We start from the raw sequence: 21,950 nt of genomic DNA on the forward strand, positions 1-21,950 counted from the left end.
CTGTGGCTGTCTGTGGTGCACGGATGGGGATGCAAACAAAACAGATGAAAATACTCAGGGAACATTACCAATAAATAACATAAGCATGAGTGAATTTATCACAATTGTTCACGTAAATTATTGGGGGAAAATGACACAAAATAAAAAATAAAAGAATGCTGTAAATGGGCAGAAAAAAATATTTCAGCCACAATTTTGTTATATAGTTTAAGTTTTGCTTCATAGTTTTCTTTATTTACAAGCAATTAAATCTACTCATTTCAGTCCGTTTAAGCTTTAATCCGTCATATAGATCTAAATCAGTCACTTGTACTGAAAAGCACTTTTTGATTTTTGAGAATTGAAACGTTGCTGCTAACAGAAACTGCTAACCTTGCAGAAACACAGAACGTTTCCCTTTTTTTTATTTTACCTGCTTCAGGTGACCGCACCCAGTCAGTATCGAAACTCGTGGACTCAGGTGAAGCACAGGTGTTCAGTCAAAAAGACAACACTCGTTTCTCTGTTTTTCTTCATCACTGTTGCTGGATTTTCTGAAGAGGTTTAACTCAGAGTGTACAGGAATTTTAATTTCAGTGAGTTTTTAACAGAAGTGGTATTTGTTTTTATTTCTTTTTTAAATTTTTTTAAATTTAATTTTATTTATTTATTTGTGTTTTTTTGTTGTTTTTTTTTTTTACTATTTTTTACTGCCTGACGATGGAGTGATCGTGTTTCAACCTCCACAGTGTTCATACTGCAGCTCATGAACTGCGTCTTTTGCGCACCATGACTTTCAGCTGCACCAAACGAGCGCTCGCTGTGCTCATTACCTGCACACTTTTAAGTCTTCCTTATGGTTGTAACGGTGAAGCTCCCCATAAACCAAATGCAGGGGCCACGATTTTACCCCCGAACAAGCCCGATAATGGACCCCAGGCTTATCCAGATGACGTGCCTTCCAATTTACCTGTGTTCTCTATGGACTATCCCAGAATACAAATCCCGTTTGAGATCACGTTATGGATGCTTCTGGCCTCGTTTGCAAAAATCGGTGAGTGTAGTTTATTAAAGATGTGAACTTTGCAGATGGTCCGATGTCAAATATAAGCTTGTTGTACATGAACTTATGTGAATAACACATTCAAATGAATTAAAAACAAAGTTATGGGGTTTGTTTTGGTTTGTGGACAACATTTGGACAACCCCACATGTTGCTATCCATAAAATGTGAATACTGCACAAGAACAAAATAATATCTTTTAATACAGAAACATCAAACTGCTGAAAAGTATTTTGATGTAGATTTTGTGCTCTATATTTGTACGGGTTTGCTGAGATCTTAAAGAAAGTGCAGATTAATTTAATAGCAGCCTTCATCTCATCTGCACTGTTGGGTCAGTCTCTCTCATCTTCCTCTGGACATTACTGAGTCTCTACTGTGTTTAGGTCAGGTCAACTTCTAGCAAGTTTATTGCAATTGCACAAAGGTACCACTTGTAAAGCAGGTATTGGTACTTGTAGCACTGGGCCGGGGCCAAACCCTCATCATCTCCATTAAGCTTGTAAGTAAAAAAATGAAGCGTGAAGACATCACCAGCTGTGGAGAATACCCACCAGACCTCAAGCAACTTGGATTCTGTGGACTTCCAGGCGTCCTGCAGACTCTGGGATCTTAATTTTTCTGAAGACATTATGCAGCAAAGGACATCGGGCTGGAACTTGAACCTGTGACATCAAATTCTCCTTATGGGTTGTGCTATAGTCCAGCGCCACCACAGCTCCCCGACTATGAAGGGTTTTTATGACTGTCTGCTTCAGATGTCTTCCCCCAGATGCATTTGAAATAATTCTCCTTAACTGCTCTTATATTATTTCATTTATTGAGAAAATTAACCTGTGCTTCTTATTAGCTGTAAGTCAAGATGGCAAACATTAACAAAATACACACTTGAACCAAGTTGCACTGTGTGTAACAAATTTGGCTTTGTTTTGGTCGAATCATTGAAATAACTTTGTAATAATTTTCTAACTTATTGAGCTGCAGAAAGTCACATCTTCCTCTTTTTCTTCTCTTTCAGGTTTTCATGTGTATCACAAGATAACGATCTGGGTGCCGGAGTCATGTCTTCTCATAAGCATCGGTCTGATTGTTGGTGCCATCATGCACTCCGTCCACGAGGAGCCTCCAGCTGTTCTCAGCAGCAATGTCTTCTTCCTTTACATGCTGCCCCCTATCGTCCTGGACTCGGGCTACTTCATGCCCACCAGGCCGTTCTTCGAGAACGTGGGCACCGTGAGCGAACCACTCGGCCACATTCCCATTCCTTCACTCATCTGCACTTAATGACCCGTGCTCTTCCTCCGGTGTGCAGGTGCTGTGGTTCGCAGTGGTGGGGACCCTCTGGAACAGCATCGGCATCGGCATGTCCCTGTTTGCCATATGCCACATCGAAGCGTTCGGCGTGCAGGACATCAACCTCCAGGAGAACCTGCTGTTTGCGGCCATCATCTCAGCCGTTGACCCCGTGGCGGTTCTCAACGTCTTTGAGGACATTTCTGTGAACGAGCAGCTCTACATCGTGGTGTTCGGAGAATGTTTCTTTAACGACGCCGTCACTGTGGTCAGCGAGAACCTTTCTGATCCTTTCTGTTAACGTCGAAGCTTGATGCCCTTATCAGGATTGTTCTGTCACTATTTGGTTTGAAAACAGTATGCAATTAGAGTCTATTTTTCTCAGTGCAGCAAAATAGCACTAGACTCCACGTAAACACAGTCTAGTCCCACAGGAATATTTACTACTTTATATTATTTCAAAGGTTTTAATTCATCATTGTCTCTGCTTTACCCCTCCTGTCATTTAAAACCCTTTGAGCACACAAAACGTCTAGTATTGTGCAGTGAGCAAGTTTTTCTATTCTTCTTCAGAAGGTTCAACTCAGGTTTCATCGCCTTGATAACGCTTTCTTAATCTGACTTTTTTTTTTAGTTATGCGTGACAACATAATGTGTGTGGGAGAAACGCTGGCCCACAGGCGCGATGGCCGTACCAATAAACGAGGGGGAGAAAAAGCAAAAGGATGTTTGAGAAATGAAACAAATGTGTCATATCAGCCTCATTCAGAGCCTGTTTGCTCAGATGCTGCCAAACCTGTTTCTGAGGTCACAGTTGCATGTGCGTTCGGTAGCGTGGGAGGAGTCAACACATGCACATATTGTCTGTTACATGACCGAAGTGACTTCATCCTCCCTCCCCCACCGCTCAAGTTCCCTTCGTTTTATATTCAAACACTCCGACCAAACCCAGCTCTGTAAACCAGTTCTTTCACTGAGTTTGTCACCTTTTTGCTTCGCCTGCAGTAGATTACACAGAAAACAAACATTACACGGGGTCTTTAGGGAAACCCAGGAATAAGAATGAGAACACATTTGACACTATGCATATAAGCTAAAAATAGGAGCAGTAAGATTTTTCTAACTGTGACATATCTGAGGACTGGAGTTTGACACCCCGAAATAAATGAATGCATTTCAAAATTAGAGACCAGAGTTTCTAACCATTCCCATGACCTCTGAGAGCTTCTATGTTTGCCTGTTTTCAGGTGTTGTACAGCATGTTCACCTTTGTGGCAGAGATGGAGGTGGTGGAGCCTGAAGATGTGTTCTTGGGAGTGGCGAGGTTCTTTGTGGTCGGCCTTGGGGGGATGGGCTTTGGCGTGCTTTTTGGTTTTGTGGCCGCCTTCACAACAAGATTCACCTCCAAGGTCCGAGAAATCGAACCCCTCTTCATCTTCATGTTCAGCTACCTGGCGTACCTGGTGGCCGAGCTCTTTGCCATCTCCTCCATCATGGCGTGAGTGGCTTTGAAACGGTCTCGCGTATTCAAATATCTAAACTGTAGACTGCTTTAATCAAAATAAATTAAAAGGCTGTCACTGTTTGTGCGTCGATGCAGCATTGTTTGCTGTGCCCTCACCATGAAGTACTACGTCGAGGAGAATGTTTCCCAGCGTTCTTGCACAACCATCCGGCACGTGGTCAAGATGCTGGGCTCTATCTCGGAGACCCTCATCTTCTTCTTCTTGGGCGTCGTCACCATTACAACCGAGCATGAGTGGAACTGGGGCTACATCCTGTTCACGCTGCTATTTACCTTCTTATGGAGAGGTCTGGGTAAGCAGGATGCAAGGAGCGGTGTTAATATGAATCAGCCAGTGAAATGACAAGGTTGATGTTGCTTTTAAGATTTACTTCAAGTTCTTGAAGCAGTGTTTGTATCATTTAGCTAGAGCTAACCTGGACTCAGAGATGCATGAACAAACCTTTAAAAGTTATGGTTTACCCTTCTGCTCCATATTTTTTTGACTTTAAGAAATCCTTTTCTGACTAGCAAGCACAATTAAATGTTAGAAGGAAATGGCTACATTTCAGTACCACCATTTTATAACATGATCATTGCTAGCCTTCAATCTAACCAGTTTTGTTGGTAAGTGCAACTAAATAGATCTGTTCTGAGGTGTAAAATATAAAAAATAAGAAATGTGCACTTCTATAACTCTCTTCAAGCTGTAAAATGCTTTCCAGTTAATACTGTAAGATAGTTAGATATTTTTTCAGGTGTTCTGGTTTTCGGTCAGTGAGATTTCATCACTTTCCCTTTTCACTGTGGCCGACGTTTTGCACCACTTATTCCAAACGTTGTAAGACACTGAGATGGACATAGATTAATTTGTCCACACAGCTGTCCTCTTGTATTTCCATAAAAATGTAATTTTTAAATTATTTCAAGAATTAACTTGAGCCTCAAAGATCACATTTCAAGTTTAAATAAAACAACGCATTTATTTATTTTGTGTTGAGGAACAAACGGCCAAAACGTCTTATTTTTGCTGACATATATATATAAATATGTATTTGTTTTTTCCCTCCTCCTGCAGGCGTTTTGGTGCTGACTCAGATCATTAACCCTTTCCGAACCATCCCCTTCAACATGAAAGATCAGTTCGGTTTGGCCTACGGAGGACTGCGGGGCGCCATTTCCTTCGCTCTGGCCTTCACACTTCCTGACAGCATTGGCCGTAAACAGCTGTTCGTCACCGCCACCATCGCAGTCATCCTCTTCACAGTGTTTCTCCAGGTGACAGTTTCAGTTCAGTTTTGTGCAGAAGTCTGTGGATAGAGCTGGACTGTGTGTTGTGGTTGAAACTTGCTAGAAATTTGGCAAATCATAATTAGATCATCGGACCATCCGTAGATCTCAGTCACGAGATCGTTTAATATTAAACGACAAGCACCTTCACACTATGTGAAGGCATAGTCAGACTTTTAGACTTGGCTGGATTATAGTACTATTTAAGCTACTTACTTCAAGCATTCATTGGGTGAGAGGCAAATATGCGAGTTACACTGAAATACAAATAAAAAAATCAAACCATTTCTAATTGACATCATCATCATATTTTGCACATTTTAAAAGTGTTTTTTTCTCTCTCTCTCTGCAGGGCATCAGTATCCGACCTCTGATTGAGTTCATCAACGTACGGAGGACCAACCGTGACATAGAGACCATCAATGTAGAGATTCACAGCAGGGTATAACGCAGACATTTATTCTTATCATCTACTGTGTGTGTGTGCGTGTGTGTGCGTGTGCGTGTGTGTGTGTGTGTGTGTGTGTGTGTGTGTGTGTGTGTGTGTGTGTGTGTGTGTGTGTGTGTGTGTGTGCATGTGTGTTCACAAGGAAATGCTGAGACGCTCTTTGTCACTTTCAGCTCATGGAGCACACAATGGCAGGAATAGAGGATCTCTGTGGACAGTGGAGTCACTTCTACTGGAAGGACAAGTGAGTGACTCTGGCATCCTAATTATGCTTAAATTGTTGTTTAACAGGTTAGCATGTTTGTGGTTTGGTACTTCTTGTGGCAAGGCAACAATACAAATGCTGTTAAAAATCTGGAGGAAGAGTGTCTTTTGCATCATGTTTAGCAGTGTGTGTTAACGACGGAGAGGTGAGGAAAGTCGTGTTCAGCCTGAGCAGTCAGCAAAGAAAATATACATTCTGCTCACAATGAGTTGTATTTTTTTTGTATGTGCTGCTCTTTTCATCTTCATTTTCTTTTGTTGTCCCCCTTTCTTCCTCTCCCTCCTGGCTGTGTGGACGTTCCCCCGCCGGGCCTTGTGAGACTGGTCTCTCAGGTTCTGAACAGTGGATTCGTTTTAACCAATGGAAACATGATCTGAACATGACACTTACATGCAGAGCAGTCAGGCCGTTTGTATTGACACAGCAAGTTTAGACTGATGTAGGACGACTAGATTATTTTTAAGGGCAAAACCTTTAGGTCACGTTTTGCTTTGAACAGTGGGAGAAAGTCTTCTGGACTGGGAATGTTACAAAGGTTAATTGATGGCTTCACATAAAAGAAAAATCAGGAAAGTGATTTGTATTCACCCCTATTTACTATTTGTTTGGCATCTTCAAGCCAGCAGGTTGGGCAAGAAGAGCATTTCAGTCTTTTCTGAATGAATTTTGGCCAATTCCTCTAAGTCTCTTTTCAATCTAACCCCATTTCACAAGGTTTCTTGAAAGCTGATTTAATTTAGCACATATGATGCTAAACGGTAAGATTTGGCTTTTCTTAGGATGTGAACATAATTTTACACAAACAAAATTTCTTATCCCGATCCTAGGTTCATGAAGTTCAACAACCGAATACTACGTAGGGTCCTGATCCGAGACAACAGGGCTGAGTCCAGTATTGTCGCGTTGTACAAGAAGCTGGAGCTGCAGAACGCCATGGAGATCCTGGACACGGTGTCTGGGGACATCAGTGCCGCTCCGTCCCTCGTCTCCCTTCAGTATGAAACCTTGATCCTAAAACCACACAGCTTCCTGATTGTTTGGTCAGATCAACAGTATCCTAACTAGTCACCGTTCTTTCTGAATTAATTTGTCTTTTTTTTTTTAATTTAGGGAAGAGAAGAAGGAATCTGCTAAACCAAAGAAGACATTCATGACTGAGGACCTGAAAAACATGCACAAACTCCTTTCCAAGAACATGTACAAGATCAGGCAACGGGTAATATGGACAGTAAAATCAGCATTGCCTCCAGGTTGTCAGGATTTGGTCGTTTATTTGTCAGACCCAACCCATGGAGTAATTGTCATTTGCTGTCTGGGGAACTATTTCTCTTTTACTTTGGTGTAAACCCAAACTGACAGACCCTGTGATAAAACCATTTTCAATTTATTTTTTAATAATCCACAAGAATTGTTTCAAATTTCTCCACATTTCAAACAAATCACGATGGTGTGGAACCCAGCCAGTTTGTCAATAACTTTGGAAGAGAGACCTCTGTAACATCACCATCCTCTTTCATGCTCAATAGTGAGAATACGATACTTTTCACACTTGTTGGTACTGTGTGTATTAATTCACCTGAAGATATATTTGGTGTTTTGAACTATTAGACAGGCAGTTGTAAGGCTTTTTAGAGGAAATCTAATTTATGCAGATGTCTTGATCCTTGGCACCCATGAATAATGGAGTCCACTGCATAAAACGCTTCAGTTTGATGTTTGTGATGGACGCTCGGTTACTTGTGACTTTGCTTTAGTTCCCTTCTGCTTATTCTACTTTCATTTCCATCTTGCTCTTTGTTTCTGTGAGCAAGATAAGCTTTGGTTCTCATTCAGACGCAAACAGGTAAGAGAAACATGCCGGTGTTCATGTCACACTTATGTTAAAGGGAAAGAAAGTGACGCATTACGAATCTTATAGAGAAGGTCCTGCATTTTTCCATGTCTGAAGAAAATACTCATTGCTATTAAAGTTGATTTTAGCGTGTTTATTTTAAAAACATTTCCGTAAAGCTAATCAAATGGTCCGTACCGTAGCTACAGAAACTTCAGCAGAACATTGTTAGTCTCTAATTAACTGAGTCAGACAGCCAGAGTCGACATGGAAAACAGATAATCTAAAAACAAAATTATTATTTTTTTCACACAGGTCTTGCCCAGTAAATAGAGCTTCATCAGAGTTTTTTTTTTTCTTTTCCAGTAATGTGTTAGCGACAGGTGAAAACTCCAAACACTGAAACTGGGCTTGTTTTGCATAACGATGGTGTCTCTGGCTGTACTTTTCCACCAGTGACAATGACATCATGCCTCAAAAGACTCTTTTATGTGCAGACAAATGCAAAACGTGCTTCCTGGTTGGACTGGCAGCTTTATTTGAAATATTTACAGTTGTTCTTTTTAAACAGTGTACATTATAAACTAATGTCCTTTTTTTTAATGATATTGCTGAGGAGTTTTGAAAACTGCCACACTGAAACTCAGCCCTTACATATTTAAGGTGTAATTAAGAAAATAAACTTCCCCCTGGTTGCTCAGATAGGTGTGTTCAGTTTTGGTTGAGCAATCTGAGCTTCAAAGACTGCTGTCTCCCTTGAAAGAGAGAACTTAATGGTTTATTTATCAGAGCCTTGGTTATCTCCATTATCTCCAGAGGACGATGTTTGCCCTGGAGTTGCAATTCTGACTTCTGCAAATGTCCACAGAAGCCAAACTTGATCAAATGTGTGAAAGAAGCGCTTCATAAAGGCCACAACCATGCGAATAACGTTGTCTTACTTTATGTTTGTGTTTTCAGACGGTGGCATTTACGAGTAAGCATGCTCTGCCCAATGACAACCAGCCCAGAGAGATCCTGATGAGACGCCACGCCAGCATCCGCCGAAGCCTCAGCACTGGCAGCTTTCAGTCTACAGTAAGCTCTAATTCAAGATTTTACAGATTCCTCCAAATGATACCGTACTTTAAAAAAAAAAAAAAAAAAAAAAAACATTTTGGGTTTTGCAATTAAACCATGATATTTTTTTTCATCATTAGTAGAAATTGTAGAAGAGATGACTAAAGAAAAATCCATATGAATGAAATTTGAAAACAAGCTAGGATAGTTTCTTAGATGACTTTGATCAGTCCCAATATCAAAGTATGTGTAACAGTTTCTATTATAAATCAATTTATTTTAAATAAATTATTTATACTTATGCTTTATTTAAATATGTTCACCAAAATTGCTTTTATTTGTTTTTTTTTTTCCTATTTTGGCTGCATGATATGGTAAAATCCATAATATAATTATAATATAATTCAGAGTTTTGTTCTCATGCAGTGAACATTTTCCCAAACCATAAAAAAAAAAAAAATGCAGTCTTAACTTAATTTGGTGCAATTAAATGTTAATATAGTGAAATTAGAAAATTTGCCAAAGTCATTGCATTTATTTGTTTACTTATTTATTATCATGTGGCTAAAGCTTAAAACCCGTCATCATTTAACAAGGTTCTAATTTCAACACTTGCAGAAATGGGTTTTGTGGATGTGTATTTCATTGACTCTGTTAAATGAATTGGGGAATTCATGAGTACATTTGAGAATTAAATATTTTATATGGTAACAGCTATGTTGAAACTAAATAATTGTCAAGATCCTTTTCAATCAAAAGAGTTTTTTTTGTGGTTTGCTGATGTTTACGTCTGTAAAAGCAGATAATCCCAGGCATCTGAACACAAATTCCTAAACATGATGTAGATCAGTAAAGGTCATGCAGGTTAATTTTTGTACATGTTTTGTATTTTTATTCTCAGATTCCAAAGTCTCAGAAATATTTCTCACTTCCCTCTGGGCAGAGTTTGGGGTCAAAATATCCATCTGTGAGGCAGAGTTATGCAGGTAAGCTTCTAAAACTAAACTTACAAACCAAGTTTTTTTTTCATGAGGTAGGAAATTAATTAGGCAAAAGTATTGAGTCAGACAGTCACAACCTTTCTCACATTTTCTGATGTCACAACAAAAATCGATGTATTTTATGTGATCTGAAACTGAAAAACTGTAAACTGGAAGAAAAACAACAAACAGTTTCAGCTAAATAAAATACAAAAATGCTCATGTTAATTAGTTTTATTTCCCATTTTACTTTGAAGACCATAAACAAAATCCAGTGCAACCAATTCATTTTAGAAATGATCTCTATTTTCCATGCCAAATGTCCTTTTTCATTAGACACCAAATGTTTTGGACAAAAGTGTCGAGACCCATTTAATAGCTCTTCTCACAACATGTTATAATAGTAAATATCACCGTATTAAAATATGACCAGAGAGAAGAGAAGATGCCTGTGAAGTGGAAGGAAAATGTTGGAGAAGGCACAAATGTCTGTTCTTTTAATTGCTGCTTTATAACTTTTCCTTCATGTTTCCCGTCCTTTTATTCTCAGATGACCATGAAACCATGTCAGAGGTGGCCTATCCTACCCGGCGCTCTCGATTCAACCAGCCCAAACGCTCCTCGTCCGGAGCCATGATGCCTCTTCACAGGCTGGGAACTCTGAAGGAAGTTCCCTCCACTGACGTCCTCAATGAAAGCCAGAGCGGGAGCTTCAGCAAAGACCACGGCAAACCCCGGACTGGCTCCTCCTACAGGGATTCCCGCTCCCCAACACATCGTCGCCACTTCGACCCTCCTGTCGACAATAACAACAGCCCTGCAGATGACTTAAGAAATGAGGATGAGGCCGAAGAGGAGCAGGAGCGGCGGCGGCAGCATCGCGAGGCTTTGAGGCCTCCTCCCAGCTGGGCAGCTGAACCCGGAGACGACATGCCTCGAAACCCTCTGCTCAGACGGCCGCAGTGGAACCCAAAAAATTAAATTAAATGACTGCATCAAATAGAACAGTGTCCTGATTTTTACCCTCAAAGATGAAGGCAAATTTACACTTGGTCTTTTTTTCCCCCCATTTTTTCTGAATGAAGCCCCAGCTCAGAGGAGCGGCTCGTAGAAAAGAGGTGCAATGCACATCAGAGACACAGCGCACGACGGAGAAGGAACTATTTCAATGTTGCTGAATGACAGCAACGTCTCAGTGTGTTGCCATTTCAATTTTTATTATTCATTTTTATATTGTTCTTAGCTGTCAAATAAAAATGATTAGGGAATTACAATATAAATACTATGACTTTTATTTTATTCCATGTTTTCAAGCTAAGGAAGCTTCATTTAATTGATACCTTAATGTAGTTAAAGTGTCGTCACCAACTGGTCCACTTTATCTTTAAATTCAATGTTGCATGAAATTGCCAAGTATTGCATAACGTGTCCCTAAGCATAACATGTGGTTGACTGAAGACAATCACAACTTAAAAGCTGAATCAGAGGAACTAATTTACTTGGATTAAAGGGAGAAATAACTGGAAAAGAAATAAATAAAGGGAGTACAATGGGGAAATTTAAGATTATATTATTTAATTATTGTTTTGTGCAATTTTAGTCTCAAAAACAAACAAAAAAAAAAAAGATTATGACATAAATGTTTGGACAATTTGGATATGTAGGTTCTTACAATTTTTGCAAAAAAAAAAAAAAACACCCCAAAGAACAAAATTCTGATTTAACATTTAAATGTTTAATTCATTCTTCAATTTAAAAATGTCAAACTGTAGATGGGAAATGTTTTCATATTTTTACATTTTGTTATAACTAAACATTCTGTGCATTTTATTATTTATTTTTGTTCATAATTATGATGGAGGAAGATTCATTCATGGGTGTTAAGACTTTATTCTCCCACCCTCAAATAAAAATCTCTTTTTGCAGTTACATCTGGTAAGTATTAAAGACTGAAATATAGAGATGGTCTCCATCCAGTCTGACTGAACTTCAGCATCTCTGCAAATCAGAGCATAAACGTTCTTCAAAAGCCTGCAGCTGTATCTGAAACAAAAGAGTTTTGTCACAAAAAAATGTTTCAGACTTCTCAGTTTTTTATTTGCAATTATTTCGAAGACCGTTTATCATTTTCTTTCCATTTCACAATCATGCACGTTTTTTCTCGATGCATCATACAAACACTTTTATAAAGGCACTGCAAATGTTAAAACAGTAGTCCAACCAACAGCAGTGATGAACCTTGATAAACACAAACTTCTATATAACACATGGGAGACAAGTGAAGAACGCAAAAACTGATTAAACTATAAAAATGCAGAAGTTTCACATTTAAAAGAACAAAGTCTCTGAACAAACGTTGACGTGCAAAATATTTAAAAATCAAAGCTGTGAGTCTTGTGGGAGTAGATGTGTTTTAAATGTTCAGAAACTAGTAGTAGTAGAACAGCAGTTTTGCTGCTATTAGTTATGTTTAGTAAATTCAAGTGCCTATTGCAAGCTCAGTTCCCATCCAGCCATAGGAGGCCCACATAGATTAGAGCTGCATCAAATTACATCAAAAAGATGAACTCACGCTGCATTTCTTTCAGAAAATGGGCTCAATGGGACTTTAGGCACTGAAAATCTCAAACTGTTTAGGAAAAATCAAAAACTGCAAATAAAACTAAAAGAAGCACACAAAAAAAGTTAAAAGAAATCAATTAATGACACGCGGGCATAGTGCAATTTTGCTACATGAAAGCTATTTCATAAGGATAAATGAAAAGGAGGAAATACAATTGACGGTTCTAGATGTGTCGTATAGATGAAACCACAATCTGCTTTGGTAGATTATTTTTACATTCTGATACTTTATGACCTTTTCTCAACATTTCCTCAGTTACAATAAGTCTTGCTCTTAAATAATTAATAGCGAAGATGCGTCAAGAAATCTGCTGCTGATAGGAGATCAACTGGCTTGGATATAAGGAGTTACATCAAAGAAACTTTTACATTTCCAAACATGCCTGCAGATCGTTCAGGCTTCGAGTCAGTGAGAGAGAGCAAGACTTAAACCTTTTTGGCGTTGAGACTTTGCCTTGAACTGCTTCTGGTCCTAATGCCAAGACTTGTCTGTGTGGATGTAAAAATCTGTCCTTGGATCATTTTAGAACATTCCTGCCATCTAGTGGCAACAGTGTGCAAGACACACCGGTTGTGATTTTGCAGTATTAAGGTGCTTCTGCACTACATGCATATAAAAAGCCACAATGAAACTCATGCTTTAATTATTTTTTTTCAAAGTTCTGTTTAGCAATAGCAGCATTAATAAAATAATTTAAATTCCTGAAATAGCTTACCTACTACTATGGTTCATGTTAATAATTATAAATATGTCTAAATTTAAGATTAACTACATAGCCTATATTTAAATGAAACATTTTTATATATGTTAGCATCTGCTTTTCAGGACCCACCTCCCCACACACACACAAAAATGTGTATAATGGAAATATAACAGTAAAAAAAGTCAGATTGTAATGGAGTAAAGTAGGTAACGGGAAGTTTGAACAGAATTGAAATGTAAATGGCGACATTATTTAGAGTTTTTTCTGAGATAGTCCCCCCCCTTCTTTTTATTACAACTGAACATTTCTAATATAAATATTTAATGACTGGTTACAGCAAAAACATTTTGAATGCACACAAATGGCTTGGAAAGAGAAATTAGAATTGGATAAAATCCTTGCGAACCTTTCCAACAGTTGCAGAAAGAGTATTGGTCGCAAAGTTATAACCATCGAATCTCCAAAAATGACAATTTAAGTGGTCTTGTGTCTTCATAAATCAGTAGTGGGTGTACCTCTGCTGACAGAACTAAATTAGCAACGCAGCATCGATTATTGCAATAACAAGGACACCGAGCCAAAGTTAAGGCTGCATGTTTCTGTGAGATCTGACTTCAGGATTTATGGAAGCACAAGAAACTGCAGCCTTTTCCTTCAAGCTGCAAACGTCCACGGTCCCTGAGAGAAAGGCCTGCGGTCCCTGTGTCGAGTCGTGACATCAGCAGATTCGTTTGGCGAAGGCACCCATGGTGAGAAACTCTGTTCACTCTGAGGATCTGCTGTTCACCACAGCTGCCTGCTGCAAATAAGAGCACTTCTAAAAGTGGTAGATCTGCACAGACTCAATAAAAGATCGTCACTCAGCTCAGAAACGTTTTTAAAGTTTTACCGTTTTTGCCAGCGCCCTCCCGTCCCACTTTGGGATTCTGACGAGGAGCAAACCCACAGCTGCCAGAGCGAGCACGACCCCCAGACTGGCCGGCCCGCAGGGGCTGATCTCCTGGGTCAGACCGGAGAGGAGCGGGGCCAGGATGCGACCCACCGCCGTCACCGACTGGCCAGCCCCGATCAGAGTCCCGCTGGCGTGGACGCCTCCCCTTTGAAGCTCCAGGTCTGTGATGCACGTCCGACCGACAGAGGTAGAAATGGCAAAGAAGGTGGAGGTGAGCAGCACCTGCCACACACTCGGAGCGGCGGCGTAGAGGAAAATGAGCAGACAGGTGAGCATGGTGGAGTGAAGCAGCAGAGCGGGCATGTTGTTTCTGTAGAGCTGTGTGACCGGCCCCACCAGGAACCCGGCCAGGGCCCCTAAGGTGCTGCTGTAGCTGATCAGATAACCCGTCATCTTCGGTTTCATCGAGAAACGCTCCTCCATGGCCAGAGAGAAGTTACTGTAGTACAGCATGATGGCTACAGCCATCAAGAGACGCACCAGAAAGAGGTCCCACATGTCAGAAGAGGCCACCATGTGAATCCTGGAGCTGACGGAGGTGAGCTGTCTCCACGCGGGCTGGAGCAGCGACACCTCCCTCCACCTGAAGCCGAGCTTCCTGGCAGCTCTGCGCTCCGCTTCGGTCTCTGATGGTAACGCCGAGTGATGGTTGTTTGCGTGAGAGCCGTTTTGCACAGACTTGCCGCAATGTTCATCGTGGCATCTTTTACTGGCGCTGTTGCTGCAGTTAGTTGCGTTTCGATTGGTTATCGTCTCGCTCCATGGCAGCAACCACACCAGCCCTAAAGCACGAAGACGGCATTAGACAGCAAATAGAAAAACTGCTGAAAGAAGTTGTTGAAGAAAGAGACGGAGCTGAAAATATGGAGGAGCCTAATGGAGGAAGGGGAGAAATGCCGGCACTCAGGAAGTGTTTGAAAGAAAACCAGCAATGATGCTTATATTTTCTCAAAACAGGAAACCCTGGGTCTATCTTTTGAAGCATTAATAGTTTCTGTAAGGTTAAAAATGTATGAACAGCAGCATTTAGTTGGTGATACTTGAAAAAGCGTCAGGCACACTGCGCCAGTGGAAGAATCGCATCATTGAAACACATTGAAAAAGTGAAAATGCACAAAAATCTGCATAAGACTTAAATCCTGATTTTAGAAAAACCGAAAGAGATATCAAGAAGCTGAATCAGTTGAAAACAGCCTGACATCTTGTGATTTATCTAAAAGTTGAATAGAGTTTCTATGTTGAAGTATGCAAAAATAACAGACTAATATGGAGCACAAAGTTTTTGCTGAGTTTTGTGGACCTCCGATGTTTTAAAATCCGTTTCTATGGAGCCAAAATCTGGATAAATGTTGAAATATCACATAAGGTATGAAAAATGAAATTATCAAAAGATGCGGCAGAATAGACCAGAAGAAGGTGAACGTTCATATATATAAATTGTTGAAGTCAGTTGAAAAACAAAGACAGAATAAAATGAAATAAAATAATAAAAACAGTCTCAAGAAAGAGATTTTGTGATATTAGATTATTTAACGCTTTAAGCTCACCAGCATTGATAAGAAAGATGGCTGCACATGTAAATGAGGAGGTGTAAAAGCCTCCTTCGTGCTCAGTGAGGTAGCCGCCGACTACAGGACCCAGGATGAAGCCGACGCTGGAGGCTGCATTAAAGTGTCCCATCACAAGAGGGCGCTCTGATTCAGACACCAGGTCTGACAGTAAAGCTCTGCAGATGGACAAGGAGTGTTTGAACAGTCCTGAAAAAACAAATACACACACACACACACTACTGTTGGTAAATTTTTGACACATTGATGTTTAATATGTGAAACAAAGTAGTGCATAATTAGATAGCAAGTGCAGACTTTAATCAATGAAAATCTGAAACGTGGGACGTGTGTTTGCGTCATTCTTCATTTGTGAAGTGCAACTGGATGTTGTCCAATTAGTGAATTGAGTCCGCAACACTGAACACACCATCCAGGGGGTGAAAGATGGTGGCAGCATCATGTCGAAGGGATGATTTTCTTCAGCAGGAATATAGAGAAAATATTCCTGCTGAATTCTGCAAGAAAATCAGCTACACTCAACAGGATTGAGATCAAATTAAAATTTCACATTGCAGCTGAAAAATGAACAGTTTGTTTAAGATTTGTGGCTATTAACAAGTTCTATTTTGCTAGAAAATGCCTCTTTGATTTAAGACACTTGGCTTAAATCAAAGCCATGTATTAGAATGGCCTAGTTAAAGTCAACACCTAAATAGACTGGAGAACCTGTGGGAAAAATTTTTTTCACAGATTCAATCCAGCATGACTGAGCTTGAGTTATTTTCAAAGCACAACAGGGAACACAGAAAGGTGGCTCTGATGTGTTTGGAGGATGTACAGCTTAAATCAGACGTTTTATCCACCAGAGTCTTTGGAGCAGGAGGTCATTTGGGGCCGTTTGCCCCCCTAAACTCACCCACAGGTATTCGTGCGAGGACAAATAAAGTGATGCTTGTAGAAATCCCCAGCAGGCCGTAACCGCAGGCGCTCAGCAGGATGGAAGTCAGCAGCGAGTATCGCCGCCCCACCACGTCGCTCCAGCTGCCCTGCCAATCACACGCCGATCCATTCAATGACACATCGACATACGCTTCGGCGATACGAGTATCGTGAAGCGATCAATGACAGAGTTAGACAAAGGAAAAGCATATTTCCTAACAAGCTGCACAGAAAAGAAACGTTTTTAACTTTGTTCTGAAGCCAGGGCAGTCGTGTAATAACAAACCTCACAACTCAGAAACAAGAGGCGCAAATAAAACTCCTCATCCTCGGTGCGCCAAGCAGCTGTGGTTTAATTAGATTCTCGCCCGCTCTTTCTCACACAGACCCACAGCAACGATGAAAAAATAAAATTAGGGACAATTGAGATGATCTGTGCTCTGGATGTAAACTTTCGGGTTGCAGCTGTTCATATTGTCCCAGCATTCACGGGGATCCTGCCCGCCTGCATGAGGGCACCAACAGATGACTCTTTATGTGCTTAATTTGTCCCATGACCCCTGAAAATTAAACCAATTTCTGGAGCCGTGTGCAGCAGCAGAAGGAGTTAAGCATTCAGCTGCAGATGCCAAACTTACTTCGTACTTTTTTCTTAATTTTTATGTCTCTTTAATCATGCATCTTCATGATTTTGTTTATTTCTTAAGTTGCTGTCTGAAGGGTGGAGACGATTAGAAATGATTTCTGTATTAAAAGAAGGATTTTGTGCCTGACCAAGAGCCTGTTATGCACGTTAAAGTCTTCACAATGATCCCATTGTGCGATCACAATCAATCTTGAACAGCCAGTGTTTTTTTTATTTTTTTGTTTCCACAAATTACCAGGAATTCAGCCATTTTGGCCACTAAAGTGGGCTCATCTTGTTTACCAGGAAACCCTACAGAAAAGGAGGTTGAACAGAGAAACAAAGTCAATACTCACAACTATTGTGCTGGAGAAAAGCTGCAATATTCCATATGTAGATCCTGCAATCCATAATAACAAATTATAACATTTTGTGATTTTCTCACAATGGTACAATTTATTGCACATGTATTGATAACCCTTCAAATTTCAGAAACATTTCCACAAACAACAATGTCTTTTATTAGGATGTTATCGCCTCACATAAAAAGTCTTTTTCTTTTTTTTATTTATCGCTTTTCTTTTAAATATTGTTCTCAGTCCATTTTCCTATTAATGCTGAAAACCTTTCCTGATTTGCAAAAATTTATTACTCTACAAAACATAAAGCTCTTAACTGGGGATGGAGAGTTTAGTATGATTTGCTACATTAGTTTTCTACCACAAATTGAAATTTAAGTGAAGGACAACAAGTTAAAATGTTACATTCGTCTGATAAGAACATCTTCCTCAAGCTGCTTGGCTTTTCAAAAATGTTTAAACAGGACTTCTTATGATTTTGTTCCTGTTGTGCTGCACATGTGGGAAGTGAACAACTAATTCTTGGCTGTTTGGCTGAGTAATGCTCTTTTACCTGACTTGTGAGTTTATCATATCTAGGTGGTTTTATATGTCATAATATTTTCTGATTGTTATTTTTGAAGGGCATCAGAAAGAGGGCAAAATTAAAATCTTTTATTTGTCTTTTTATAGCCGTCAGACAGAAATGTAACATGTTACTAACTACTATGAAAACACAACTCACCCACGATTCCAGCCACTGTGGGACTCGCTCCAAGAGCCTTTACATGGTGGCTCAAGAGCGGGATGATCATGCTCACCCCAAACAAGTCCTGCAGAAAAAAAGAGAAGATCACAAAAATGATTCGATCATTTTGGGACAGGACAACAAAAAATAAGAAAATAAACAAACAATAAAGGAAAACAAAACCTAAAAAATAACAGCATATTATTTTATTATTATTATTATTATTATTATTTTACAGATAACTTACTAAGTGTAAGCGTGGAAGTAAATACAGTAATGTTCAATAAATTAAATATTATTGAAAGGTGAGTTTATTTCATTAACTCGACTCACTAAGTGAAACATTACATATATAAATCACATAAATTGATACATTTTAAAGCATTTTTTGATGTTAATGTTGATAATTACTCACTCACAGTTCATGAAAATGTGACATTTATGATTAGAATATTACATCAGCTAAATAAAAATACATTTTCATAGAGAAATGTAGGTGTAAAGTATATTTGATATCTTCTAAAAGATTATTTTCAAAATGTAGTTTTAATTCTGAGCACATATTGTAGTTAATTGAATATGTCTGTATGCACACTTTGTAGAAGATTTGTAAATAAATTTTAAAAAATCAACTCTGCATTAAAACAGCTTCAACATAAAAAATATTACCTAAAATAAAACACATAACCAACAGAAACATATGGATTCACAATTATCACACGTACAGTATATAAACCAAATATAAATATAATTAATATGTTAGTCATGAAAACAATCATATAAAAACATTAAATAACTACTAGTAGTAAAAATAAAGTCCTTCAACTGCAAATATAGAATAATAATTAAAATAATAATAATTGAAAAAAGTAAATATACAGGTAAGAAAACAGTAGATAAAAAGCAAAATGATAAAGTTATGTTAATTATTATATCCTCCCAGATTTCGTTCTTTGTGTTGCTTCCAGTTGAAATTTGTGTTTCTCAGGTTAACCAGTCACACCAAAATCAACGAAGAAAATATTATACAGCAACAACTGATTCATCAGATCTTTTACGGATATACTCTTCTGCAAATATTCGTCTGAATTACATATATTTGTCTTTGTGGACACACAAGCTTCAAAAGAATGGCTACCAGTTTTGGTTTCATACTGATTGATGGAGGACATGGGTGTGTCTGACAGCAGCTTCACTCTCTGCAGGAGGGAGGAGTCGCAGCAGGTTAGAAACAGGTGAAATATGCAGATAATCTACAGCCAGTGTTGCAGTATTCAGTGCATGCTGACAGAGCACAAGTCAGACGCTCAATCAGCAGCAACATCCTGTTTTTCTGCATTGCTGAGTTTGAAGCAGCTTTTGCCAGATGCTTAATTGGAGGCACACAGCTGCTCATACAGCGTTCTAACACAATCCAATAATGACATTCTTTTAAAGCTTAGGTAACATTTATCCCCCCCTGTTAGTTTTCAAGTCAGTTTCCCGAATCCTGTTAGTCACCTTTAATTAGATGATTGAAAGTCAGAAGGGTTTTAATTTGGAAGAATCCGAGGGGGTGACCCAAAACCTCCTTTATTTCAAAAGCTTCAAGGAATAAATCAGTGTTTCTGCAGCAGCTTGTTGAAAACAAACAGAGGTGTTAAAACAACTTGACAGTCTCAGACTTCTCAATGATTAGCACATTACCACAGGACTGGTCAACCAGTGACAGCAATGATAATCATTATTATTTTCTGTCACTGGGTTTTACTCTAATAGAAAGACTGAACCGGTTCTAATCTGTACCTTGACATCACACCTGAGTTGTGAAAGCCTGGACTATCAGTGTCATTGATTTCACGTCTCACCCACTTAGATAAAGATCCGCAGTCCCCCGACTCACCATAAAGCCCACCACATAGATACAGTGTATGATCGCCCTCCGTCCTTCCAGTTTCAGGAATAAAGTGCTACATCTCTGGTTGTTCATCCTCCCGCGGTGACAGCTCGCCCACAGCCGAAGCGGAAGCTCCCATCAGGCTCTACTGTAAGCGAACGCGGCGCCGGTCTGAGAGCCGGCGGGTCGCTGCGGCGGCCGCGACGGGGGAGACGGAGAAGAGCCGCCGGAGTGGGGCAGACATCTTGGATCGAGCTGAAGCTACTGGGTTAAAAGAAACATTTTAAACAGTAAGATAAGTGTGTAACTCTTACCGCAGAGGTTAAAGGCGATTTGTTTTATTCTTATGAGTAATTTTTGACGTGAATATTCCCCTGTGACTGTGGAGCAGATGGTATCATCCATGTACGTCACAGAGGTGGACAAAAAAAGAATTGATATTTTATTTTCGTTACTAGCTGTAATTGCTAGTAACAAAGAAATTACAATAATTTTATTTTAATTTATTTAGAGTTATAAAAAGCTCTGCCTATAATTCTGACGTTTAATAAAAAGGGATATCGATTATCTTTTTCGAGGTCCTTCCTTTTGTTTTCTTCAACGACCTTTGGATTAACAAATTGTGTTTACTTCCTGCCACCTAGTGGATCATCTCGAGCACTGCTACTTTATATAAAAAAAACAACTACAAACATGCAACACAGTATAAAATAAAATACAATAAAAAACATAGCATCTGGACCAAAAATGTAAACAACACAATTTAAAGTTATATAATAAAACCAAGCAAATTAGAAATAACAAAATAAATATCCAACAATCCCTAAACATACATTAAAATTGACTATAAAATTGACATTAAAATAATGAAACCAAGCATATTTTAAAAAGTAAATTAATGTCTTTAACAATTTCTCAAGTACCCATCACATAAACCTTGAAAACATGCAAGAAAAATGAAATATGCTGAAAGAAGGGAAATAAATAAATAAATAAAATAAAAATAAGTAGATAAATAAACGAAAAAGTCTCCATTTCTTAACAACGAATTTCTCAAGAATGCATCACATGGAAGTTAAGAACTATATCGTAAAATACACATTGAACTAAAATTGTATTTTTAAAAAGTCATTAAAAAGAAACAAATAAATACAGTACAATATGCATCCAGAAAAAGTTTCTAAAGTATGTATCATGCGGAACTTTAAGAATTGGTGGAATTCATTATTTATGTCAAAAGAAAACTGAAATAAAACCAAAACAAAAAAAAAAAATACAATTATTGTCATTGAGGGAAAATTTGAAATCTGTGCAGGATTTTTTTTCCTCAAAATAAAATCAAAACCCCTAATTCCCCAAATGCACAAAAACAAGAACATTTATCTTTTTTTGATGCCAGATACAAGGTACATTTATTTAGTTTCGTGTAATTTTGGTTAATAACATTCTTATTATCAGAAACTGTTTCTTCTGCCCCCTGGTGGGTAACCAGGTTTACTGCTGCTCTTTTAAAAATAGAATTATTGTAATTCTGTATATACACCATATGGAGCTAAAATTGTAACAAGGTGAGATAAAATAAGCAAGGTAAGATATTAATAAATGATACAACATTAAATAAGAAGAACAAGAAACAAAATTAAACTTTTCTTTAAAACATTTGACAGGGCCTCTATTCTTATTTGGTAGCAGGAATAGAGAGACAGAAAGAGAGAGATAGAGAACAAGAGAGAGAGAGAGAGAACGAGAGAGAGAGAGAGACAGAGAGAGAGAGAGGGAGAGAGAAAGAGAAATGATAATGAATGTGAATAATTATGTTTTTGTTTATCAGGTAAACACAATTTCTGCATTTTATTAAAGTTCAAATTTGCCACTTAACCAAAC

The 21,950-nt window shown here is 38.8% G+C and overlaps 2 protein-coding genes across 2 annotated transcripts; one reads left to right on the top strand and one right to left on the bottom strand.

Moving 5' to 3' along the window:
• The first annotated feature begins 455 nt into the window (after positions 1-455).
• Positions 456-10,717, top strand: slc9a2 (solute carrier family 9 member 2). The gene is made up of 13 exons (XM_055031754.1): positions 456-1,033; positions 2,061-2,275; positions 2,355-2,603; positions 3,583-3,833; positions 3,936-4,153; positions 4,918-5,117; positions 5,482-5,571; positions 5,751-5,821; positions 6,670-6,837; positions 6,953-7,058; positions 8,634-8,750; positions 9,634-9,718; positions 10,263-10,717. Exons 1-13 carry the CDS (start codon positions 769-771, stop codon positions 10,691-10,693), a joined length of 2,466 nt encoding a protein of 821 aa, XP_054887729.1. The 5' UTR covers positions 456-768; the 3' UTR covers positions 10,694-10,717.
• Positions 10,718-11,425: 708 nt separating this feature from the next.
• Positions 11,426-20,206, bottom strand: mfsd9 (major facilitator superfamily domain containing 9). Its single transcript, XM_055032446.1, has 7 exons — positions 20,073-20,206; positions 18,188-18,275; positions 17,461-17,504; positions 16,457-16,586; positions 15,538-15,747; positions 13,928-14,772; positions 11,426-13,834 (listed from the first exon to the last, which is right to left on the bottom strand). Exons 1-7 carry the CDS (start codon positions 20,157-20,159, stop codon positions 13,802-13,804), a joined length of 1,437 nt encoding a protein of 478 aa, XP_054888421.1. The 5' UTR covers positions 20,160-20,206; the 3' UTR covers positions 11,426-13,801.
• Between the last annotated feature and the right edge of the window lie 1,744 nt (positions 20,207-21,950).

This window comes from Poeciliopsis prolifica, unplaced genomic scaffold (assembly GCF_027474105.1).
Source record: "Poeciliopsis prolifica strain line A6 unplaced genomic scaffold, Auburn_PproV2 SCAFFOLD007, whole genome shotgun sequence".
In the NCBI taxonomy this organism is placed as follows: Eukaryota; Metazoa; Chordata; class Actinopteri; order Cyprinodontiformes; family Poeciliidae; genus Poeciliopsis; species Poeciliopsis prolifica.

What these genes read in the sequence shown, in the direction of transcription:
- slc9a2 (XM_055031754.1), top strand. Translation starts at nt 769, where the DNA reads ATGACTTTCAGCTGCACCAAACGAGCGCTCGCTGTGCTCATTACCTGC. An exon ending in GGCCTCGTTTGCAAAAATCG is followed by an intron (nt 1,034 to 2,060) that starts GTGAGTGTAGTT and finishes CTTCTCTTTCAG; the next exon opens with GTTTTCATGTGTATCACAAG. An exon ending in TCTTCACAGTGTTTCTCCAG is followed by an intron (nt 5,118 to 5,481) that starts GTGACAGTTTCA and finishes CTCTCTCTGCAG; the next exon opens with GGCATCAGTATCCGACCTCT.
- mfsd9 (XM_055032446.1), bottom strand. Translation starts at nt 20,159, where the DNA reads ATGAACAACCAGAGATGTAGCACTTTATTCCTGAAACTGGAAGGACGG. An exon ending in TCTATGTGGTGGGCTTTATG is followed by an intron (nt 18,276 to 20,072) that starts GTGAGTCGGGGG and finishes TTTTTTCTGCAG; the next exon opens with GACTTGTTTGGGGTGAGCAT. An exon ending in GGAGGGCGCTGGCAAAAACG is followed by an intron (nt 13,835 to 13,927) that starts GTAAAACTTTAA and finishes TATTTGCAGCAG; the next exon opens with GCAGCTGTGGTGAACAGCAG.